Source organism: Vulpes vulpes, chromosome 11, assembly GCF_048418805.1.
Source record: "Vulpes vulpes isolate BD-2025 chromosome 11, VulVul3, whole genome shotgun sequence".
NCBI lineage: Eukaryota > Metazoa > Chordata > Mammalia > Carnivora > Canidae > Vulpes > Vulpes vulpes.
Genome location: NC_132790.1, coordinates 7,717,692 through 7,741,198, shown reverse-complemented (window position 1 = coordinate 7,741,198; position 23,507 = coordinate 7,717,692). Strand labels below are relative to the sequence as shown.

General features: G+C 48.4%; 1 protein-coding gene across 6 annotated transcripts in view; it reads left to right on the top strand.

The window, feature by feature from the left end:
• NAV2 (neuron navigator 2) overlaps positions 1–23,507 on the top strand; it is a 399,361-nt gene that overhangs the window by 204,130 nt on the left and 171,724 nt on the right. For all 6 annotated transcript variants that reach the window (XR_011995074.1, XM_072725405.1, XM_072725403.1 and 3 more), the window contains 2 exons: positions 16,834–17,935; positions 23,332–23,444. Coding sequence is in view for 5 of the 6 variants with exons in the window: in XM_072725405.1 (XP_072581506.1) it covers positions 16,834–17,935; positions 23,332–23,444 (1,215 nt within the window). In the remaining variant the exon portion in view is untranslated. The remainder of the gene's footprint in view (positions 1–16,833; positions 17,936–23,331; positions 23,445–23,507) is intronic.

Below are 23,507 nucleotides of genomic sequence, written 5' to 3'. Positions count from 1 at the left end.
GCCGTAACTCAGTTCTTCCACTGTAGTGAGAAAGCAGCCATAGACACGATGTCAATGAATGAGCATGACTGTTACAATAAAACTTTATTTACAAAAGTAGACGGTAGGCCACGTTTGGCCTTCAGGCCCTAGTTGCTGACCTCTCTACCAGGGGAGGAGTACTTAAAGTGAGCTGAGTCTGCACCGGGCTAGCAGTAAGCACCAAGGGCTAAGACCTGTAAGGGACAGAGGATGGTTGATGAGAAGAGGCTGAGTGGGGCCGTGACCCTCACGGGGGGAAGAGCTTAGGGAAGTGGCGGTGCTGTATGAGGCAGAGGACAGCTACGAAGGCCAGGAGGAGGAGCTGCAGGGTTGGCCCCTGTTGCAGAAACTGGTGTAGCTAAGAGATCTCCGCTGGTCCTGGAGCTGCACCAACCAGGCCGGATACTCGCAAAGACCTTCCCGCTCCTGGGAGATCATACTGACCCTACCTCCGGATTTCTGCAGGTTCCCATTGGCTGCTTTCCTGCAGCCACTCTCTGCGAAACTTGTCTCCATTCCACCCCAGCATCCTGATCCAGAAGCCAGCATTTCCTATCGTTCAGTAACTTTTGTGATGGTTTATTGTGATGTCACAGGGACAGAAATGTTGCATATCACATCCCCTGGCTTGCTTGTCCCACTCACTTCCTTTACCTCTTTTCTCTCTGTTTGATGTAACCAGGCAATTTACTCCTTGTACTGCAACACAGGTGCGCTGTCTAGGGCTTCAGCTTCCAGCCCAAGTGGTTGATCAAGGAATTGTCCTACTGGAGACCTCTCTCCCATCCCAACAGAAACTCTGGTCCTCTCATTACCCTAACACACAGTGGCTTCCACAAATATTTTGCTACCTGTTCTCATTCCACAATCCTCCCCCTCCCTGCTCCACCCCCCATGGTTACAGCTTTGCTCTCATAGGTCTATTACAGAGAATGAGGCTAAGGCCACAAGCTATAACCTGGTGGAGAGACCTTGGCTTCAGTCTCACCTTTGCAGTCACCAGCTGTGTGATATCAGGCCAGTGACTCAGCCTCCCTAAGCCTGAGTCATGGACTTGGTGCCACCCTCCTCGGGGGTATTTTCAAAGATTCAGGAAGAGCACCCGGCTGCCCCACTGAATCCTAGTTGGTGGAGGTTAATGCTGATTGTCTTTTCCTGCCTCCATTTCCTCCTTTAGGTCCCAAATTGGGAATATAAAACTGGGTCTCTGTCACTCATTTACTTTTTCATTACTGTGATAGATGTCTCTTGATAGAGGAAGGTTAGCCTTGAACTTGTGGTGTCTGGATTGGCAGCGCAAAGTGACTAGATCAGTGCTCCGATTTATATTATTTGAAAACATCAAGTTTGCTTTCAGCTTGTCATCAAGGTTCGGAAAAGAGTGAAAGAAAAGAGTCTGCATGCCTGTTTTTTTTTTTTTTCCAGCCCAGACTAGGAGGTGGCTTGTAAGGGATCCGTCACTGTGGAAATAAATTCAGTACGTGCACTGAGTGAAGAGTATGTGCGTGTGGGGTGAGCAGGGAAGAATCACATTCTGATTGAGTTATATGTCCCATTTTTCATTATGCCTGGGTGCAATGGATATGCCAGGATATGATTAGGATCACGAATGCATTTGGCTGACCAGATATTACCCCGATCAAGCAGAGAATCTATATAATTTTGTCCTTGTGCGCTTGATTTGAATCACTAGATCCTTCTTTCCTTTTAATACTTTGTAAGGAATCACGTTCTAAAAGCTCTATGCAGGGGTGGTAAAACCTGGCTTGAATGGCTTTCTTCATCCCCCACCTTGCTCCCGCTCTAGGTTAGGTGACCCCCCTTTGTGATCCACAGGTCCATAAACATTCCCTTATCACAGCAGTTCATACTTGTTGTTACTTCTGCTTTATGATCGGTCTCAGCCACGAGACTTAGAACTTCTTAAAGGCATAGAAAACCTCCTATGTTCTCTGTGTAGCTATACCTCCAACACCTGGGGAGGTATCTGGAACAGAAGTGTCAAAAATGTTGGAGGGATGGGATGGGATAGGACGGATGGAGGACCAAACACTCAACGTTGAGGTGGTTTTAGGATTCCAAGGAGAAACATCGCCAAATAACTTTGAGCCCCAATCCTATCCCTGGTTACTGTACCTCCAGAATTCATTATTCAAGATGACAAAGATCCCCTGGAACAACATTTAATAAGCTTTGGCATGCATAAGTGTGCATTAAAACCTCCAAGCTGGTCCGTGAGCGGCCTGGTTTCCACATTATATCTCACAGCCCTGCAGACGGGTGAGAAGCTCCTTGGATCCCTTTTCACCGTCATTCATGTGAAGAGCCCTCTGAGTCTTACAGAAACAGAACAGATGTTGCCAGGAGTGTCTGAGTCATCTCACCAGACAGTGAGAGCTGTGTGTTCACTGGGCTGCCTCCAGCAAGCCTGGTGAGGTGGATGAGGCACACGGGCCAAAGCCTGCCTCGCACCCGGCCCTGGTTTGGAGAGAGACAAAGGGGGAGCTTCCCACAACCTGCAGCTGGCCTGGGTGGGGCCGTAGGGAGCTGTTTGCAAAAGGTGGGAGCTTTCAAACGCACAGGGCCTCAGAAGGGCAGTTCTCTCTTCTCCATAGAGCCAGGTCAGATGGGGCTGCTGGGGTACCTGCCGGTGCCAGTCCAGCGAGGGAAGTGGCACCGTAATTGGCACAGCTGTACCTCGCTCTGAGCCCGGTGTTAGCAGAGGGGGAAGATGATGAATCTGTATGCAGAACTTTTTGCAGGATGCTCTTCTGTCTTTACGCCTTTGCTGCTCTTGGCGAAGAAAGCAAGCTTTGGTCACCATTTTCGTTCACTGGAGTCCATGGATTGAGAGCATGGGCCTCAGCGTTTAAACTCTTGCTCTACCATTTCCCAGCCATGATGACATCTCGCAGCTGCAGTAAATCCACTTCATAAGATGCTTATGCATGAACTCATGAAATCATGAAGTGGATTGGTTAGATGGAATTTTTAAACTGCTTAGTACGGTACTGGGCGCATGGTTGGCGCTCAGCAAATGGTGGTTATTGGTGTTGGTTTTATTATTACTTCTGAGTACAGCCTGAAGCTCAGCTAGGCTAAGCAAGTAACTCCAGGTTACCAAGCTATTAAGTTGGACTTGAACCCATCCACAGAGTTCTGTGATTCCAGAATTCTCCAGGTGGGACGACGAGCACAGAGCAGCATAAGACCTCTACCGTGGCATTCTTTTCCAGCTCATCAGGATTATCTTTGTTTTTAAATGATACCTTAGCCTCACGGAAGAGTTACTGGGATCCATCTGAATGAGCACTCTGGTTACAAAAATTTAATCTACCCCCAACTTGTCACAGCCGAGGCTGTTGTATAAAACAAAACAGAGGCACCTGGAGGAAATTGCTTCCTGATTTGGGTGAGTAAAGCCGGTGAGCAGTCTCTGGGGGCATTTTCTACCTCAGCATATTTCATTTGTTTCAGAAGAAAAATCCTGTCTTTTCATTAAGGAGAGAACCGTCAGGCGAAAAGGCTCAGAAGTCTGTGTGGATCAGTGACATCCGTGAAGCCCTGAAATTATTTGATCTATCTGATACCACGTGTCTGCATATTTGGCAGAATCAGAATAAATGACTGCTTTTTTTCCTTCTGTTCCTGCACATTTGGCATAATACAGTCATAGATGGTGAATAATAGTCCAATTCAGCTCTCGGCCTCTGCGCTGATTTCCCCCAGAGAAATACAATAAGCTGGTTCTTTGGTTGGCTTCTGATTTTGATTGGCAGAAAAAATAACAGCAGAAAGATTACGTTTTGCCAGCATCCTAAATTTTGAAGAACAAGAACCATACTCAAATTATTGCTCAGTCGTTTGACGGTCCCATTTAAAAAAAAAAAAAAAAAACTTCCTGGAGGGAAAAATGCTCTTTTTCCTCAGGGAAGAAGTTACAGGGTCAGGGAACTTTGCTGTAGAGTCTCTGCAAGCTGTTGACAGAGACTTGATGAAAATACTGTATATCGTGTACCAAGAAAGGAGCGTGTACTTTGAGAGTCAGTTCATTGTCTCTTCTTGGGGTAGGGTCACTGGGCGTGTGGCTAACCTATGTGGACCTCGAGATAAAAGGTGCTTGGTGGGATGCTTGCGTGGCTCAGTGGTTGAGCATCTGCCTTCAGCTCAGGGCATGATCCTCAGGGTCCTGGGACCGAGTTCTGCATCAGGCTCCCCCACGGGGAGTCTGCTTCTCCCTCTGCCTATGTCTATGTCTCTCATGAATAAATAAGTAAAATCTCAAAAAAAAAAAAAAAAAAAAAAACCAGAAGGTGCTTGGCAGTAATGTGCAGTAATGTGTTTGATCTTCGGTAACCTTCTCAAACTTGGTGCCTCAGTTTCCTCGTTGGTGAAATGGAGTCATTATTACCTACCTCATCGGATTTACCCTGCAAATAAAAAAGAGAAGGTATAATAATAATAAAAAAAAGCTTTCTGGCACGGTATCAAAGTGTAAGCTCCGTAGATGTTGGCTGTTATTAATATATGATTATTAATATTGTTAGAGGGGTTTTTTCCATGGAAACCTTTTGTCAAATAAAATCTTACATGTAAAGCGAGCTGCTCTGGTAGGAGCAGAGCAGAGAACATATAAAAGGAGGTTGGCCCAAGTCCCTCTTTCCATAATTGCTTTCAGCATCCCCCCTCTCACCCCCTGGCCGCCCCCTGAGCTGCTCTGTGGACCTCGGGCTCTGCACCCTCAGTGCTCTAAAGGGTCCTTGGCCTTTCGCAGACCACATACACTCTTGTTCAGAGCCCACCTGAGTCATGGGCCTGACAGGTGTAGCTTTAAACCTTTTTTCCTGCTGTTCAGTGTTGGGGGCAGGAAGGTCAAAGGGAAAAGCCAGCCACCTTGCTAGTAAGAGCTCTTCCGCTCTTGCCTGCTTCTAAGTCCTCTCTTGACCAAATTGAGTGTCTCTGTCACTTTCAGCTTTTCCTTGTGGAAGTGGTTTACGGTCGTCCTCAGATTCTATCCCTCATGTGGGGAGAACTGCCGTTCCTTGGTGTGAAGTAGTAAGGCTCACATTCTTCAGAGAATGTCTTTCTTTTTTTAAAGATCCCATCCATTCATTCATGAGAGAAGCAGAGACACAGGCAGAGGGAGAAGCAGGCTCCCTGTGGGGAGCCCGGTGCGGGACTCGATCCCAGGACCCCGGGATCACACCCTGAGCCAAAGGTAGATGCTGAACCACAGAGCCACCCAGGTGCCCAGGTTCGCATTCTTTAGCACGTGGTCTTCCAAGCTCATGTGAACGGCAGTCACCCGAGGAGCCAGTTAAAGGTCCAGCTGCTCGGGTCCGTCCCCAGGGATGCCGAATAACCAGGTTTGGGAGCAGTGCCAGCCAAGCGACTTTATTTCAGAGCCCTGAGTTCATCCACAGCTGTGTCGTTCACTGACCAACTGTGAGACCTTGGAGAAGTCATTACCTACCCCCAGAGGTCCGTTCCCTTCCCGGGAAATGAATGACTCAAGTAGCGGATCTCTTCCCAGGTCCAACATTTTGAAGATTGCATCGTTCTAGCCCTGGTCTGAGCTGGGTGCCACAGGGCGAGATCCTCACCTCTCTTGTTCCGAATGTCATTCTCGTATTAACACAGGCCAAGATCGCATCCGTTTTTGTCGCTGTCGTGTTGTAGGACTGCGTGACAGTGAGCCTAACTGTTGAGAGAAATCTTCAGGCATGCCACGGTGCAGCTGTTATGCCTGCTTCGTTTTCATGTGGTCTTTTGGTGTTAGTGCAGAGCCTTAGATGAATCTTCTTGAAATAAAAGGGAGAAGGTTACACATTAAGGGTAGTTAATGCTCAGAATGCGTATCATGAAAGTATTCTGAGATCTACGAGATTGTAACTTCACAGGGGGAAAGCGGGTACATCCTCTCCCTTCTCTTGTATAGTTTTTCTGGTTAGTGACTCTTACCTATTGGACAGCTGTCTTAACTGACTTAGGTGGGGGTGCCCATTTTTGGCTCTCTCCGTTAACACCGTGTTTACCAAAATGCGTGCCATGATACGCTATTACCTTAAACTATCCCATAAAATCAGTTTAGGGCAAAACACATTCAGAAATCATAACCAGGGCAGCCCCGGTGGCGCAGCGGTTTGGCGCCGCCTGCAGCCTGGGGTGTGATCCTAGAGACCTGGGATCGAGTCCCATGTCGGGCTCCCTGCATGGAGCCTGCTTCTCCCTCTGCCTGTGTCTCCACCTCTGTGTGTGTGTGTGTCCATGAATAAATAAATAAAATCTTAAAAAAAAAAAAGAAATCATAACTATTGTGTTATCATTTTGGATTTCCCCAGTGCAAGTAAGCCTAATAAAGGCTCTTAGAAGTCCTGCAAGGTGAAGCACCTGGGTGGCTCAGTCAGTTGGGCATCTGCCTTCAGCTCAGGTCATGATCCTGGAATTGGGGGATCGAGCCCCATGTTGGGCTCCCTGAACAGCAGGGAATCTGCCCCTCCCTCTGCTCCTTCTGTCTGTCTGTCTGTCTCTCTCTCTGTAATGGATGAATGAAATCTTTAATTTTTTAAAAAAAGTCCTGCAATGCAAGGAAACTGACACTACTGAGCCCTCCATTTTCCAAACGTACCTGACCTTGGAACCCCTTCTCTCTATAAATGCCTGTTTCCATTGTTCATCGGAAAGCTTTCTGGCCTAACGCTGGTTTGAAGGCTCCTATTTTGAAGTGCCCACCTTTGGCCCAAGAGAAAGCAGGAAGATTGGGCTGGCATCTTAGGGGAGAAAGCCTGCAGAATTCCTTAACTCACTCTTAGAGGGATGTATTTACAATAGCATACGACCATCGTGCTCTGCCAAAGAGCTGTTAGCTGTGGACAGTGACCTCTTGCAAGAATAGGATTTGCCCCTTGTAAACTATTTATAATCTCTCTGAAATTTCATACACCCTTAACACAAGGGAGACCGGTTTCTGCGTCCAGTTTTGTGCTTTCTCATAGCCATATATGGTACAAGACAGAGAAGTGGCTTGACCAATTAAAACAAAAGCTTTCTCCTGAAACCTATTACTTGGGATTTCGAGCAAAGAGTTCAAGAGAGGGGAAGGGGGTGTTGTGAGGGTGATGTGCCTTCACAAAACAAAGATAAAGAAGAGGAACAGTTTATTTTCAAAGGTATCTTCCTTCAGCTGTCGGAAAGTGATTTGCCTCCTTCTCCAGCCGAGATGGGAGGCTTTTAAAAATATGTGCAGGACACCTTGTGATATATCAAGTATATGGGGGAGGGAGGGAGAGATTGTTAAGAATTCTCTCATAAGACTTTACTACAAGGTCAGATGTAAGCGCAACTGGATAGTAGTATTTCCAGGAAGTTAACCTTTGTTTAGCTTTCCCAGCTCTTTATGGCATGAAGGGTGATTGGAAGAGAAGTACCTTGTAAAACTGGAGGCAACGTAGTGAACGCTGTGTAGGACCACGGTTATTTTCGTCCGCGGCCTTTTCACTACCAGGAGAGAAACCATTGATTTCGTGACCCATGGTGTCACACCTGTTTTATCCAAAATAAGCCACCGAAGGAAAAGAATGACCTTGTCATATATTAAAAAAGCAACTGCAGTTGTTCCAGCTGTTGAGAGCCCCTTCTTCCCCTTCCTCTGGGGTGGAAAAGTCACCGAGGAGGACCGGGAAGCCTGTGGCTCGCAGGGAAGAGCTGGCTGCCGTCTAGCAGGATAATACACTTTCGCATTCTGCACACTTATTTCTGGCCACACCCTCACAGGACACTGGAGTATTTGGACCTGACCTTTTCAGTGACCTGTGGCAGCAAAATTTCCACCACACGTAGAAGCAAAAAACCACTAAAAGCATCACCGAAGTTTCTAATCTTTACGGTTCACTTAGCTCTAAGGGGAACAAACTGGCATAATGAGCCAAGAGGCGAAAGCAAGGCGCACCTGCTTTTAATTTTGAGCCACATGGGGGGATTGAGCGTGGGGAATAGTTTTTATTTGTTTGTTGGTTTTTTCAGCGACCATTTCTGGGCACCCACTAGCACATCACCCATTCTCCCAAGTAAGCTAAGTGCAGCTGCTTACCACAGTGCTCATGGGCCAGTGCCAGGGACCCCAGAGAAGCCTCAGCAGAGTCGTAAGGCTCTTCCAATAGAAAGTGATGGCCTCTGGTTTGGGGACTCTGACGGTTTCCTGGAATGGGAGGTATGGAAGGTAAAGTGGAGGCTGAGGGTGGGTGTGCTGGGGGGCAAGGGGGGCGATGAGGATGACAAGGCCTGCCAGTCCTCGTCACAAACAGCTTGACCGCAGAGCTGGTGATGGCCAGTTTAAGGAAGAATAATTCAAGTGGTGTAATTTGCTTGCCTTCTAGAGTCTATTAAAGAGGATCCTTATTCCTTTGAAGCAGAAATTGTTTTCAAGCTAGAGTAAAAGAATACTAATGAAGTAATATTCTAAACTATACAATCTCATGCAATTCGTTAACTAGCAGAGATGCTTTTTCTTTAATTTAGTGAACATTGGGACCCCTGGGTGGCTCAGCGGTTGAGCATCTGCCTTTGGCCCAGGGTATGATCCCAGGGTCCCGGGATCGAGTCCTGCGTCAGGCTCCCTGAATGGAGCCTGCTTCTCCCTCTGCCTGTGTCTCTGCCTCTCTCTCTCTGTGTCTCTCATGAATAAATAAATGCAAATCTTTAAAAAGAAATTTAGCAAACATTTATTGAGATTTCAGTGTGTGCCAGTCCCATGCTGAGAACTGGGAATAAGGTTTAGGCCATAATGTCCAGAATAGTGTGTTACTTGCGGCCAAGTAACAGTCTGATTGTTTTCATTGTGGTTAAAATACACCTACTATAATATTTATCATTTTAACCATTTAAAAAATGTACAGTTCCATGGGGCGCCTGGATTGATCAGTCTGTTAAGTGTCTGCCTTCAGATTAGGTCATGATCTCGGTCCTGGGATCGAGTCCTGCATTGGGCTCTCTGCTCAGCGAGGAGCCTGCTTCTCCCTCTCCCCTGGCTCATGCTCGCTCAGTCTCTCTCTCTCTATTTCAAATGAATAAATAAATCTTTTAAAAAAGATTTTCAGTTCCATGAACATTTTTAAAATGTTCAGTTCCATGACATTAAGTACATTCACGCTGTCGTGCAGCCACGACCCCCATCTCCAGAACTTTTCGTCCTCCCCAACTGAAACTGTATACTCATTATTCCCTCCTCCTGTCAGCTCCTGGCCCTCATCCTTCTACTTTCGTATCTATGAATTCGATCACCCCAGGGACTTCTTGCAAGTGGACTCATACAGCATTTGTCCTTTTGTGACTGGTTGGTTTTGCTTGGCGTAATGTCTTCAGGGTTCATCTATGTTGTACCGTGTGTCAGAATATTCTTCCTTTTGAAGACTGAAATAATATTTCGTTGCGTGTACATGCTATATTTAGTTTATCCATTTATTTATCCAAACGCTATCCATTGTTTAACCTCTGATGGATGCTTGGATCGCTTCTACCTTTTGACTATTGTGAATAATGCTGCTGCGAACATAGGTGTACAGATATCTGTTTAAGCTCCTGCATTCACTTCTTTTGGGTATATACCTAGAAGTGGAATTGCTGGGTTGTATTTCATGTTTATTTTTTTGAGAAACTGCCATTTTGTTTTCCACAGTGGCCGTCCCATCTTATATCCCCACAGTAGCACGCAAGAGTTCTAATTTCTCAATGTCTTCTACAAAGACTTTTCTTTTTCTTTTTTTAATAATAGCCACCCTAATGGGTGTGAAGTGCTATCTTAGTGTATTTCTGACTTGTATTCCATGATGATTAGTGATATTGAACATCTTTCCCTGTGCAAATTGGCCATTTGTATATCTTCTTTGGAGAAATGTCCATGTGCCCATTTTTCCATCAGATTGTTGATGATAGGGACTGCATTAATAGTGCAACTTTCTAGAAATATTTATGTAGATCATCATCCTTATTCTAACTTGGATGTTCTCAAAGTCTATGGAATTGTAGACAGAAGAAGGTTCTTAGAGTTTGGGTCCCAAAGCTAGCTTCTTCTTACTCTATATCCTGGTATTTTCCTGCCCATTTTCCTTGGTGGTTCTCATGCCCCCTTTCTCTTTCTGTATCTGCAATGATCCTCTGCAAGAAGAATTGAACAGAAAATTATATTTAAGCCCATCCCCTTAATATTAGACATTGATCATGCCATTGCTGAGAATGCTCCCTGGTCAGGTTCAAGGTCAGAACCACTTAATGGATTGAGTGAGGCTCCTGTGCCCCTCTGTGGTCTGGTGACTAACAGAATTGTAGAGAAATTGAACTGAGCAACATTGAAAACCATCTCCAGCCTGTGTGGCTAGAGTCCATGGAGTTTCAAAAAAAAAAAAAAAAGAAAAAACAGAAAAAACTGGTTTCAATTATTCTAACAAATTTGAATGCTCAAGATTGACACCTTGACAAATTATAGGGAATTACAAACATTTTCCCAGACCCAATTATCAGGTCTTTTCTTGAAGAGTATTGGGAGGATTTAGGCGGGAAACGTCCCCAGGGCAGGTTTAAAATCACAGTGTGGGTGACAGGAGCTGGGATCAGCCTGCCTAGAACACATTCCCTGTGCCCCTGCTGGCATCAGGACCAGACCACCAACGTCTCCCTAACTGGGAGGCTGGGGACAGAAGGGACTGGGGGCCAGTGTTGGCCCTCCTGGAGGGAGAGAGGAAGAAATGCTTATTTATCTGCCTTAGACAGTATTTTCATTTAGAAAGTATTTTGGTTACTGTCAGGGAAGGTTAAGGCTGGTTGCCAGAAAAACCAAACTTTCCCCCTCCCCACAGGAGGATTAATGTTCTCCCTAAACCCTTAAAAAAAAAAAAAAAAAGCCTTTTCTCTTCTTCAAAGACATCCTGTCTGCAGTGTTTCAAATGAGACTTTTCCTTCTTGTGGTGGTTTGTCAGTTGGTGGTGGGTGAACCTTGGAAGCTGGTCTTTTAGAAATGAGATGTTCAGGCTGCAGGGAGCAATCCCCTCTAGGCTCATAAAATCTGTTCAGTGGCTCTGTGATAGGCATTTAAAAAAATGAATTAGGGTAGAGTATATTAGAGTTTATTGCACGTAAAAAGAGTGTGTCTTGATATTTTTCAGTTTTGCGTGTGCATGTTTGAATGTTTGTTGGATGTGATGTAATGTGTCATTCTTTTTTTTTTTTTTTTAAGATTTTATTTGTTTATTCATGGGAGACACAGAGAGGCAGAGACATAGGCAGAGGGAGAAGAAGGCGGGGCGCCCGATGTGGGACTCAATCCTGGACCCCAGGATCATGCCCTGGGCGGAAGACAGGCGCTTAACCACTGAGTCCCCTGGGCGTCCCATAATGTGCCATTCTTAACTGTTTGGTAGTTAAAACTTGTTAAAGCCGTTATTCCTTAAATTATCTTTGGCTAAACAAGGCCTGGTCATGTTTGCCATTCTCAGCAGAATGGGTGCTAAACAAATACAAATAAATAAAACTCTAAAAAGTAACCATTTCAGATTAGTTTGAACCTGACTAGTTCTAATTTGGGACTTCTGATTTGATTTCTAGTTTGTTGATTACATTTTCCAAAAACAGTGGATTTCAAATAAGGTGGTACTTATACAATATTTATTAAATATGTATATATCACATAAGCATTTCTTGATTTAATGGAAGTGTTTCCCCAACTTCAGTCTTTCACAAACTTGAGTGAGTTTTGCCAAATTTGTGAACTGCTCATATTTTTGTTTTATATTTTCCTTAAATCGACTCAAATTTTAAATCTACATCTAATATCCATGAAACTGTTAAATTATATATGAACTCTAATTATTTCTTCTAATACTGCAAAAAAATAAGTACGGCTTTTATAATATAAAAATACTCCTCTAGGGGCACTTGACGGGATGAGCACTGGGTGTTATTCTGTATGTTGGCAAATTGAACACCAATAAACAATAAATTTATTATTAAAAAAAATTCTTGAAAACAAAACAAAAAAAATACTCCTCTGCCTCTGAAACTAATAATACAGTGTATGTTAATTAAATTGAGTTCAAATACAAAATTTAAAAAAAATATATTTATCCATGTGCCATTGAAAATAGTCTCACCTACCATTGCTGGAGAAATGCTGATATTCAGAACATTCTTTTATGCTTCTCTCTTTTCTCCCTCTTAGATTCCTTTGCTCTAACAAAGGTTTGTATACATGAGAACAGAAACTAGAGCTGGTCCTTATTAGGGAGAGAAGTCCTCTTGATTTTAAAGACCTCTCCCCACATTCCCTCCCCCAGGCTTGTTTTCATAGAATACTAGCATTTCTGAATTCACAAGCTCCTCATTCAAGGCTGACTCTTCCTTGACCCAGCCAGTTTTCTCTAACATTCACTAGTAAACATCTTAAGAGAACCATGGAGGCGGAATGCTTGAAGGTAAAGAAACACCTGTTATGTCAGAGCACGGAGTAATGACAAAACTTAGGGAGGGCTGCGTTCTCTGGCCCCAGCCTCACTGGGCCTTTGGAGACTCACTGAGATGTAAATGGAAGCAGAGCTGAAAAGGCTCTAGAGAAATAGCTCATCCTCTTTCTTACAAATGGGGCGACTGAGGCCCAGAAGGGCAAAATGGCACATCTAGGGTCACAGTGTTGGTTGGTGACAAGGCTTAAGGCTTGGCTCACCTACCCACATCTCTCATATTTATTTCACTATCTCAGAAGCATGGTAGGGACAGTCTTGTGCTAGGAATCACAAAATCCCGGCATTAGAAATGGCTGCTTTCCAAAGAAAGAGGAACAGCCCCCAAACAACCTCTTCAGCCAGCGTCACTGATGTGATACCTTCAGAATGATGGGAACATGTCAAGACCACTCATGACCTGGAGATCCTCTCAGGATTAAGGGGATTTCTAGCCATGACCTAAGTGCAAAATGTAGGTGGTCTTATCCTCAGGTGCTCTGGTGTCCTGTTGCCCTACTCAGGAGACTCCTGTTCTAGAAACCAAATTCAGATCATCTCTACCTTTTCCATCTATGACGAGTAGCCTTGACATGTCCCCATGATTCCATAACCAGGGGAGCCCAAGCTAAATACCAATCCTGAAGCTCTGAGTCCTGATCTTGTTTTTTGTTTTTGCTGGAGTTTAGGCTAAAAAGTTCTAATAAAACTCTAATGACTCTAAGACTGTGTCTCTGTTGCCTTAAATGTGAATAGCAAAAGCCAAAACTACCAACCTATAATTAAAAAGCCACATGTGGGGACGCCTGGGTGGCTCAGTGATTGAGCATCTGCCTCCTGCTTGGGTTGTGATCCCGGAGTCCTGGGATCGAGTCCCACATCGGGCTCCCTGCATGGAGCCTGCTTCTCTCTCTGCCTATGTCTCTGCCTCTCTCTGTGTGTCTCTCATGAATAAATAAAATCTTTAAAAACAAAAACAAGAAAAAAAACAAAGTCACGAGTGTTTCCTATGCTCTGACAGGCTATAGCACACAAAGATGAGCCAGGGAGAGTGGACCAGGGGGATAGCCAGCCAACCTAGGGCAGAAATATGGTGTGACAATTCAGAGGTCCTTGGCTCCATGAAGGTTTCCCAAATGGGAGAATTGATGGATCCCGACCCTTAGGCCTCGTGCTACATCGTACAGCCGTCTGCAGTCCTTTGTATTGTTCTGTGTTTGAGGCTTGTTGCCTCTTTGGACAGTGAGTTCCTTGAGGGCAGGAGCTGTGTTTTATTCCCCTGTATTCCCAGGGCCTAGTGTAAATAGGTGGACCTCTAAAATCCATTTATGGGAAGGTATGAACAATGTCTGAGGAAAATAAAGAGTAGGGAAAAATGCCATGTGATATAAACCAAGTGATTCATTCAGCTGTAGGGTCTCACCGTGACAGAGAAGGCATTTGAGCAGGGGTTTAAAAGACAAGTAGGAGTTTCAGGGGGGCCGTTGTGGCACAGCCTGAGGAGGGACAGTGTGAGTATACGTCATGCCTACGGCGTGTGAGCCCTTTCCTTCAGCTTGGTCCGTACATATCACGTAGGGGAACCAGGTGTGTGTTTACATCTGGATCAGTCGTTAGCTAGTGAGTCCTAGGTCAACTCCTAGCCGTGTATGTTAGTGTTACAAATACACAGACATGCTAGGTAGGGGCAGTTGTCAAAACCATCTCAAGTAGGCTTTATAAAAGTTCCAAGGAATGTGTGGGAGCAGAGAAGTCGCGCTGATCCATGTACATACGCTCAGTGGAACATGCCTAAGACTTCTTCAGGGAAGAGGGGCGCACCTCTGAGTGTGATGTAGTTCCTGTGAGGACATTGTCACAACCTGCCCCCACCCCCCGAAGGCCTCCTTTTGTTTAGCACTTATTTTCCAACAAATGATAAAATGTATTATCTACATTAATTATCATCTGTTCCTGGATACCTGGGTGGCTCAGGGTGTGATCCTGGGATCTCCGGATGGAGTCACACATCAGGGTCCCCGCAGGGAGCCTGCTCCTCCCTCTGCCTGTGTCTCTGCCTCTCTCTCTGTGTCTCTCATGAATAAATAAAATCTTTAAAAAAAAATTATCACCTGTTCCTCTCTGCTGGAACGTAAACTCCATGAAGGCAGGGGCCGTGTTGTTTTGCACTGATGTATCCCAAGTACCGAGAACAGTGTCTGACATACGCACTGAATGAATGAATGTTGACACGAGTGATCTGAGCCCAGGTAAAGGGGAAGACCTGTTGTCCTAAGAGAACTGGAACTCGGGATTGGAGATCACTGGTATTTCCTCCGGAGAGCCAGCCTCTGCAGGGTAGGTGCCTCCTTTCCAGTGGCTGGGCTGGTTTGTGCCCCGCCGAGGATGTCGTGAAGGTACCTGAGCAGCAGGAAAGTTGATACCTAAAAAGCACTCTCAAGGGGCCCTTGTTGAAATACGTCCTTCATCACAGGAGGTAGGTGTGATGATGCGGTCCAAGAGCACTGTGTCAGGAGACTTGGGCTCGAGTCCCAGCTGTGTCCACGTCCAGCTATGGGTTTTCAGGGCAGCTGTTAGCCTTCCTTCGAGCCTCAGTTTCCTTACTCCTAAGAGGGAGGCACTGAACCCCTCTTCGCTGTGTGCCTAGCACTGCGCCTCCTGTTACCAGGAGGCCCTCCGGAGGCAGCGTCGGGCCATTGGAGACCCTCTGACAGGCAGGCTGTGTGGGTGGGTTCATGAGCCTGTTTCCAAGCCAGTCTCCGGCTCTCCCCAGGAAAAGATCCAACAACGCCCCGTGAGTTTTGTTAGGGAGGATTGTGCAGCACCCCCCGCTCCCAACCCAAATCCCCAGTAAGTCAGGAAGATGTATGTGTTTTAAAACATTGGGAGGTCTGCTTTGGATCACCCTGGAGCTGTGGCTTCCCGGCGCAGCTGGGAGCGAGAGGAGGGAAGGGTTCCTCTGCCGGGAGCGCTCTGGGCTCGGTGCACGGGTCCCACGCGGGGGCTCCCTGCACTCCGCTTTGGCGGCCGTTGACTTTTAAATCATAAAAAGCCGCTCTATACACAGTTTACTCTGTTGCTAGAAGGCAGCGGAACCTAGGTATTAAAAAAAAAAAAAAAAAAAAAAAAAGGCAGAAGAAGCAGCCGTTAATCCCGCCAGGCTTCTGGGCACTGGAGCAGTTGCGGATGACAAAAGTTAATTAGAAACATGAGCAGTTTAACTGAAAACACTTGTGACAATTGGAAGAGCAGCCTCTCCGGTTGGAGAATTTTTCCTGGGGAACCGTTGCGGGAGAAAGTGGCCGCTGCTAGGTAAGTCCGGTCACGGTGACTTTGCAGACGCGGACGTGCCCGTGGGGGGCTGGAGCGGCGCCTCCTGTCTGCCCCCGTGCAGCCGGCGGGACAGCTGCCCCAAGGTGGGCGACGGGCTGCGTGGGTCTCCGTGCCCCCGGAGGAGGCCGTCGCGGGCCCCGGTTCTGGAGCCCGGGCCGCCTTGGTCTGGAGCCGAGCTCGGGTTCGGAACCCACCCCGCTCGGCAGCGTTCTGATCCTAGCTTGGAAATGGCTTGTGGCTTTTCTGAGAAAAGAGTCTGGCTGGGGAAAGCGTCCCCGAGCGCCAAGGGGGAAGCCTTGACTTTCAGATGACCTGTGTGTGTTCATGCCTACGGTGAAGCCTTGTGCAGTTGATACTCTTGAGCTGAAAATTCTTTTTTTTTAAGACTTGCCTGAATCATGTCTGTACCTCTTGCAAAGTGTCTGCATAGGAAAAACATATATGCTTTGATAGGACCTAGCAACTTCCTCGGGTAATTATTCTTCTGCAAAGATTTTGCTTGGTTTCTCTCTCTCTCTCTCTCTCTCTCTCTCTCTCTCTTTCTTTCTTTCGTCCTGTTTTAATGTCTCTCCTGCATTTTCTTAAAGTTGGCTAATTCCCAATTATTTCGCATAACTGGGAACTTGGGTTGTGGGTTGAATGATTCAAGGCAGTAGGCGTTTCCTACGACTTCCCTCCACCCCGTAGTGCTGATGCAGGTTTCTGTTGGTTTTTCCATAAACGTATGCTTGATTGTGCGTTGCACACGTTGACGTTAAGATCGGTGCGCCTTTGCGCGGCATATACCGGAATGTGACGGCGGAGGTGAACGAACGGTGTGTGATGGGAGAGCAGAAGGAAGGTAGGACTTAAAACTTAACCACAGGTAGTGCACGAGGCGGGTGACGGAGCCATCTGGCAACTGGGTCAAGAGTGCTGGGCCCTCCCTCTCCCTCCCCGTCGGTGCAGGTCCGTAGGCATAACTCGCTTTTTCTTCTCTTCCCCATCTCCGCAGAGCCATTGGCGAGCCCAGCATCCTCCCACCCCGGAATGAGCGAAAATGCACCTGCTCCTCTGGAGAGTGGCGGCACTTCCACCCCCGCTAACAGCAGCGCCTCCTCGGCCATCCCCCAGCCCGGCGCTGCCTCCAAGCCCTGGCGCAGCAAGTCGGTCAGCGTGAAGCACAGTGCCACGTCGTCCATGCTCTCCGTCAAGCAGCCCGTGCCCGAGACCCCCAGGCCCACCCCCGAAGCCATGAAGCCGGCCCCCAACAATCAGAAGTCCATGCTGGAAAAACTAAAGCTTTTCAACAGCAAAGGGGCTTCCAAGGCAGGCGAGGGCCCGGGGTCGCGGGACACGAGCTGTGAGCGGCTCGAGATCCTTCCCACCTTCGAAGAGAGCGAGGAGATGGAGGCCACCGGGCGCTCGCTGTCCATGGCGGGGCCTGCGTCCAACAGCCCCAAGATTGCGCTCAAGGGCATCGCCCAGAGAACTTTCAGCCGGGCGCTGACCAACAAGAAGAGTTCCCCAAAAGGCAGCGACAAGGAGAAGGAGAAACAACAGCGGGAGAAGGAAAAGGAGAAAAGCAAGGACCTCGCCAAGAGAGCCTCTGTGACAGAAAGGCCGGAGCTCAGAGAGGCGCCAAAAGAAGACCCCAGTGTGGCGGTGGTGACCGAGATGCCAAAAAAGTCCTCCAAGATCGCCAGCTTCATCCCCAAAGGGGGGAAGCTCAACAGTGCCAAGAAAGAGGCTGCCGCCCCTTCCCACAGTGGGATCCCCAAACCCGGAATGAAGAGCATGCCCGGAAAATCCCCAAGTGCCCCTGCCCCTTCCAAGGAGGTGGAGCGGAGCCGGGGTGGGAAGCCGAGCTTGGGGCTCCCCCAGCAGAAGCCCCAGCTGGACGGCAGACACTCCAGCTCCTCCTCCAGCCTGGCGTCCTCAGAGGGAAAAGGCCCCGGAGGGACCACCCTGAACCACAGCATCAGCAGCCAGACCGTCAGCGGGTCCGTCGGGACCACGCAGACCACGGGAAGCAATACCGTCAGTGTTCAGCTACCTCAGCCCCAGCAGCAATATAACCACCCCAACACTGCCACCGTCGCGCCTTTCCTGTACAGGTAGGTGCGGCCGCCCGCCTGCCGTGGGCCGCGGGCCCCAGAGCCGCTCTGGTAGCTTCTAGGTCTTTGAGGGCAGGAGTCGGGCCTGCCTTCCAGGAGCGTGAAAGCCGCCAGCCCGGGTACCCCTCGATCCGTGCCTAGTGGAGCTACCCACGGGCGTGTGAGGGCACAGCAAATACAACATGGTCGGGTGGGGGGGCAGAGGGGGTGGTGAGAGAAGGCTAAAGAGAGGAGGCAAAATTGGTCCCCAGGATGAGGAGGAGCTGGCCAGGCATGGGGGGGACCCAGGGGCATTTACAGGAGCAGACGTGAGTCAGGTGCCTTGGTATTGCTCGGCAGGAGAGGCCCCAGCAGCAGCCCTATAGGATCCTGATCGTGCTTCCATAAGTGAAAAACGCAAAAGCCACCTTGCTGAATAACTGACCCTTCTCGGAGGGGTTGGTCTTGAACTTCCAGATGCTCACAGTTTTTACTCCATCACACATATGAAGTATATTTTTTTCAGTCCTTGCTGTGTGCTAGACTGTTTTGAGAGGACAGTGGGACAAGGAGGAGAAGGAACCAGTTCTAGAAGAACAAAAGGACCAGATTCGATTGAGATAGGCCCAGACGTTTGCTTGTCTGACTCCGTCCTTCCGTTATCTGTCCCCCGGGTCCCTCTCTGTCCCTAATGGCACATCCATAGGACGCTGCCTGCTAGGTGTGCCCGTAGCCTGCGAGAGCCTCTGGTTGCTCCGCCTGTGCCATGCACCTTTGTGGAATGGAGGACACTGGCTCTGGGTGGTGCTTGACACATGTGCATGAGTCCTCTCCAGCAGCTGGAAGCTCCCCTAGCACCACTTTTAAGGGAATCCCGAAGCTTCACTCAGAGTGCTCAGCTGGCCTGTCCTTGAGACGTGCCATACCTTTGGCCACTCTGCACAGCTGAGTGTTGACAATACCCCTGCATAGTGAGAGGGGACCGAAGACTGAAGGCCATGTTCTAGGCACTTACTGCACAGCTTCTGCCCTGAGTGTGTACACACATACTCTGGACACGCACACCTGTACACCCAGAGGCAGGGACATACGTTGCCAGCAACAAGTATGGACACAAGTTCACGTTTCTTTATAAAATGCTAGTGCGCATATGCACATTTGTATTTATGTTTCCCTGTTTGGGTGCGTCAACTGGTGCACGCCCACACTTTCAGCTCCCTGTGTTTCTGTGGTTCCTCTGAGAATTGGATAGTCCCTCTCTCCCTGCCTGGGTTGCTCTCGGGTAGGCCCTGTTACTCTTCCTGCCAACAGCGGCTGGAGAGACGCTGGCCTGAGTGATTCAGAGTAAAGCCAGGCAGGTCCCGCCAGGGAGGGGAAGCCAGGCCTCTCCTCCTGTCTCTTTCCTTCTCTTGGGCTCGCCCTCCCCCTTCAGCAGGGGTCATGCCCAGACTTCTTAGTTGGAAGGTCCTCTTTGTATTCCATCAAGTCATCAGCTCAGCTAACCGTTGGAGAAGGGTGCCAGGGCTTGGACAATGACTCAGCGCTCGTCTCCATGCCCGGCTTGGAATACAGTTGTTCTCTGAGCCATGGAGGCAACTGAATTGCTCCCCATGAAATTTTTATCGTTCCAATAACGCTAATAGCCCGGAGGTCATGCATATTCAAGCCTGCTGCACCCAGATCCTTGATTTGCATATTCGAAATTAAAATATACGACAGTCTTTGGTCACCATCCATTTCGCTCCCTCTTTCTCTTTCTCTATAATCATTTGAAAGATTGTAAAACATTTAACCTCTTAAAATTTCAAGCTTTTCTGTGAGAGGAAAACTCTTAACAAAAGAGCAAATGTCTGACATCCGGGAGGAATGAGAAAATGTCATGGTATCTGTCAGGCTACATTTCCATGTTCACGTTCACCCGTGCGAAGCCCTTCTGGCCCCTGTGATGGGCCTTCCCATCTGAGGTGAGCCAGGATGGGAATCGGGGTGCCTGGCTCTGAGGCCTTTCACTGGCTTGTGCCAAGCCGTGTAGTCGGGGGCCCTGCCTGCAGGGTCAGCTGTGGAATGTGGGCCAGGTCCATGCAGAGACCAGCTAAGGGCTCCTCGTGCCTTGGCCCCTGTGATCATGCCCGAGACTCCATGAGCTGGCTGCTTTGGAAATCCCCATCCTGCCGACAAGCGCTCTGAGGCTCAGAGTAATTAGGTAGCTTGTACCTAAGTCCAGAGCTAATAGCGAGAAGAGCTCGTGTTTAAACCTGAGTCTGACTAATGAGAGGGACCAAGTTCTTAAGCACGAAACAGTCTTGACTCTAAATCACTGCATCTCTCTGAACCTCGTCTGAATCTGTACAGAGATTGGGTGAAATGAGAGGATTTTTTTTTTAATGGGTTAGTCTCGGGGTGCCTGGGTGGCTTAGTGGTTGAGCGTGTCTGCCTTTGGCTCAGGGCGTGATCCCAGGGTCCTGGGATCGAGTCCTGCGTCAGGCTCCCTGCAGGGAGCCTGCTGCTCCCTCTGCCTATGTCTCTGCCTCTCTGTGTGTGTCTCTCATGAATAAATAAATAAAATCTTAAAAAAAATTTTTTTTTAATTAAATGGTTTAGCCTCCCCTTGTGCTCTAAAATTCACTCAAGTTCATGGCTCACTGCAGATAATTTGCCGTGCTCTCCCCTCCACCCCCTGAGAACCTGTCCATATTAGTGATGTTATCAAGGCATAAAAGAAAGATAAATCATCTTGTAAAGTCACTCTGGATGAGTTCTATTTATCAATTCAGAAGTAACATCGATCACTTTCCGCTTGACTGCATGCTTCTGTGTCCTATCACATGTGATTCTTGCAGCAGCCAGCGAAGGTCGCTGTCGTAAGCCCTGCTGTACAGATGGGGGCCTGCGGGGCAGAGGCGGGAGGTGACGTCCCAGACCTGCGTGGCTCCCTACAGCCAGCCACACTCCTATGGCTCTTAGTGTTCGGGCTTCGAGTCTAAGGCTCCTTCTTGTAGCCAGCATCTTTCTAGACTTAAAAATTCCTTTTATTTTTCTTTAAGATGTTATTTCTTTATTCATGAGAGACAGAGAGAGACAGAGGCAGAGACACAGGCAGAGGGAGAAGCAGGCTGCCTGCAGGGAGCCCGATGCGGGACTCGATCCCAGGACCCCAGGGTCACGCCCTGAGCCGAAGACAGACGCTCGACCACTGAGCCACCCAGGTGTCCCTAGACTTAAAAATTTCCCATTTGTCCGTTTTCCACGCCGGCCTAAGTGTCTGCTCTACGTGTGAACTTGATCAGCTCGAGTTCTTGTACATACACATCGAAAAAGCCAGTCTTTGCCTTCAGAGAGCTCTCTGGGCGAGGAAAGGTGTATCAACTGGATCCCGTTGTGACAGATCGGCAGCAGGCGAGTACGAGCGCCGTAGAAACACAAGGTGGAGCAACCAGCTAGCGCAGTCCGGGGAGGCTTCCCGGCCTCCGTGACGTGGGAACCGCGTGTTCAAGGGAGATAGGAGCAAAGTGAGGGAGGAGGAGGAAAAAGAGCCTTAGGGCACAGGTCACAATCCCTACAAAGACAAACCCGCTCAGGGCATGATGTTATATCAGAACAGAGAGAAGACGCCGGTGGAACGTAGGGCAGGGCTCTGCTAAGGGCAGGAGTGGCAGGAGACAGGGCTGGAGGTGAAGGAAGACGCGCCCACGTGGGACAGTGTCCCCCACAGTAAGGACTTAAGGACTTCCTCTGTAGGCCATGGAAACTATCCGAGAGGCCTTTGATCAGAGTGATGTGATCACATCAGTATCATCAGATCCATGGAGGACGGTGTGGGAAGTAGACCAGACCTACGAACAGTCTAGAGTAGAGGTCCCAGATCAGATGCCCGATTCAGACCCAAAAGGTGTAGGTAGTATAAATGAGCGGCTTGGGGTAAAGGGGCTGACAGAGGGAGCCCTGGGCTCTCTGGGGGAAGCAGCCATCACTGGGCACCAGCCAGCAGGTGTCACCCTGCAAGAATGTCGGTCGGGAAAAACTCTTGTTTGTCCTGAAAGTGAAAGCAGAGAAAGGGGGAATCCCTGGGTGGCTCAGCGGTTTGGTGCCTGCCTTTGGCCCAGGGCGTGATCCTGGAGTCCCACGTTGGGCTCCCGGCATGGAGCCTGCTTCTCCTTCCTCCTGTGTCTCTGCCTCTCTATGTCTATCGTAAATAAATATAAATAAATAAATATAAATAAATCTTGGAAGGAAGGAAGGAAGAAGCCCAGATATTTCTTGCAAAATCTCCCCATTTTAAAATGTGGACATGAATTCAAAACATCTTAAAATACTACACTGAGAGGAGGAATCTGTGGGTTGGTTCCAAACCGCGGCTGCCACTTGCCACCTCCAGGCTGGAGGCAGTGAACCTGCTTATGCAGTGCTTGCGGGGCAGAGGTGGCAAGAGCCTGGACTCTGGCCGGGGCAGCAAGGGTGGGTCAAGAGGAGCAGTTGGGGGTCCAGAAATCCTCAAAGGTGGAGACTGCAGGAACTTGGAACCCAAGGCGTCCTTTGGAAGGCAGTAAGGTGGGGCGGGATGGATGACTTGAGGTTTCTCAGTACATCCCCCACATTTAAGACAGTTCACATTCTTGGCAAACGCTTTCTTCATAGAGAGTGAAATCTGGCCGAATGAGTGCAGGATGCTAATGAATTAATAATGCTTCACCCAGGGTCACGCATCTGAGTGTAACCACACATTTGCATGCCATGCCCAAGTCAGCAGAGGTAGTTGTGGCAAGAACGCATTGCACAAGGCGGTTGCCTTGATTTGCTCGACAAACAAGGGCACGGAGAAGGTCTGGGGAAGTACAGATTTCAGTCAAGTGTTGAAATAATGATCAATGAGACCTTTCATCTCAGAAGATCTGAGCCCTGAATCAGAGATGCAGAGGGCAAACACACCTGCTTGGCACCCACTCCTGGCTGGTTTTATAGTCACCTTTTCAGAGAGAGCCATGTCAGGAAGATCTGGGGAGGGCCGCAGGGCTGTTAATGGAGTCATCTTTATGCTTGACTTGCTGGCATTGCTGAGTACTTAGAAGTTGCTCTTTGGCAGAGGTTAAATGATCCAAACCACACGGTACTCTCCAGCGTTTTTCTGGCTAGACCTGGCTCCCTGATGGGGATTCAGAGGAGCAATCCCCGGTGAAGGATTGCAGACCCTCCATTTGGGCAATGAATATTTCATCTTTTACAGTTCGGTGGCTCTCTCTGTTTCTGGGACATAGCGCCACGTGCACTGATGAATTATTTAGAGTTAGTCTGCTGGTCTGCTCTGTTCTAAAGCTTCTTGTTGAAGGGAGTGATGGTGGGTGCTGTGGTCAGAGCACGGTGGTCCAGATGGGGTAGCTACTGCTGGTGACAAGTGTGTCTGCTTTCGCTTATGTGTGAAGGTCCCAGACGGACACCGAAGGGAATGTTACTGCGGAATCCAGCTCCGCGGGTGTAAGCATGGAGCCCAGCCACTACACCAAGAGTGGACAGCCTGCTTTGGAAGAACTCACTGGTGAGTATGGAGCCCCAGAAAGTCTGTGTCTGCTGGTGATGGGACCTCCCGTGTGACCACCTG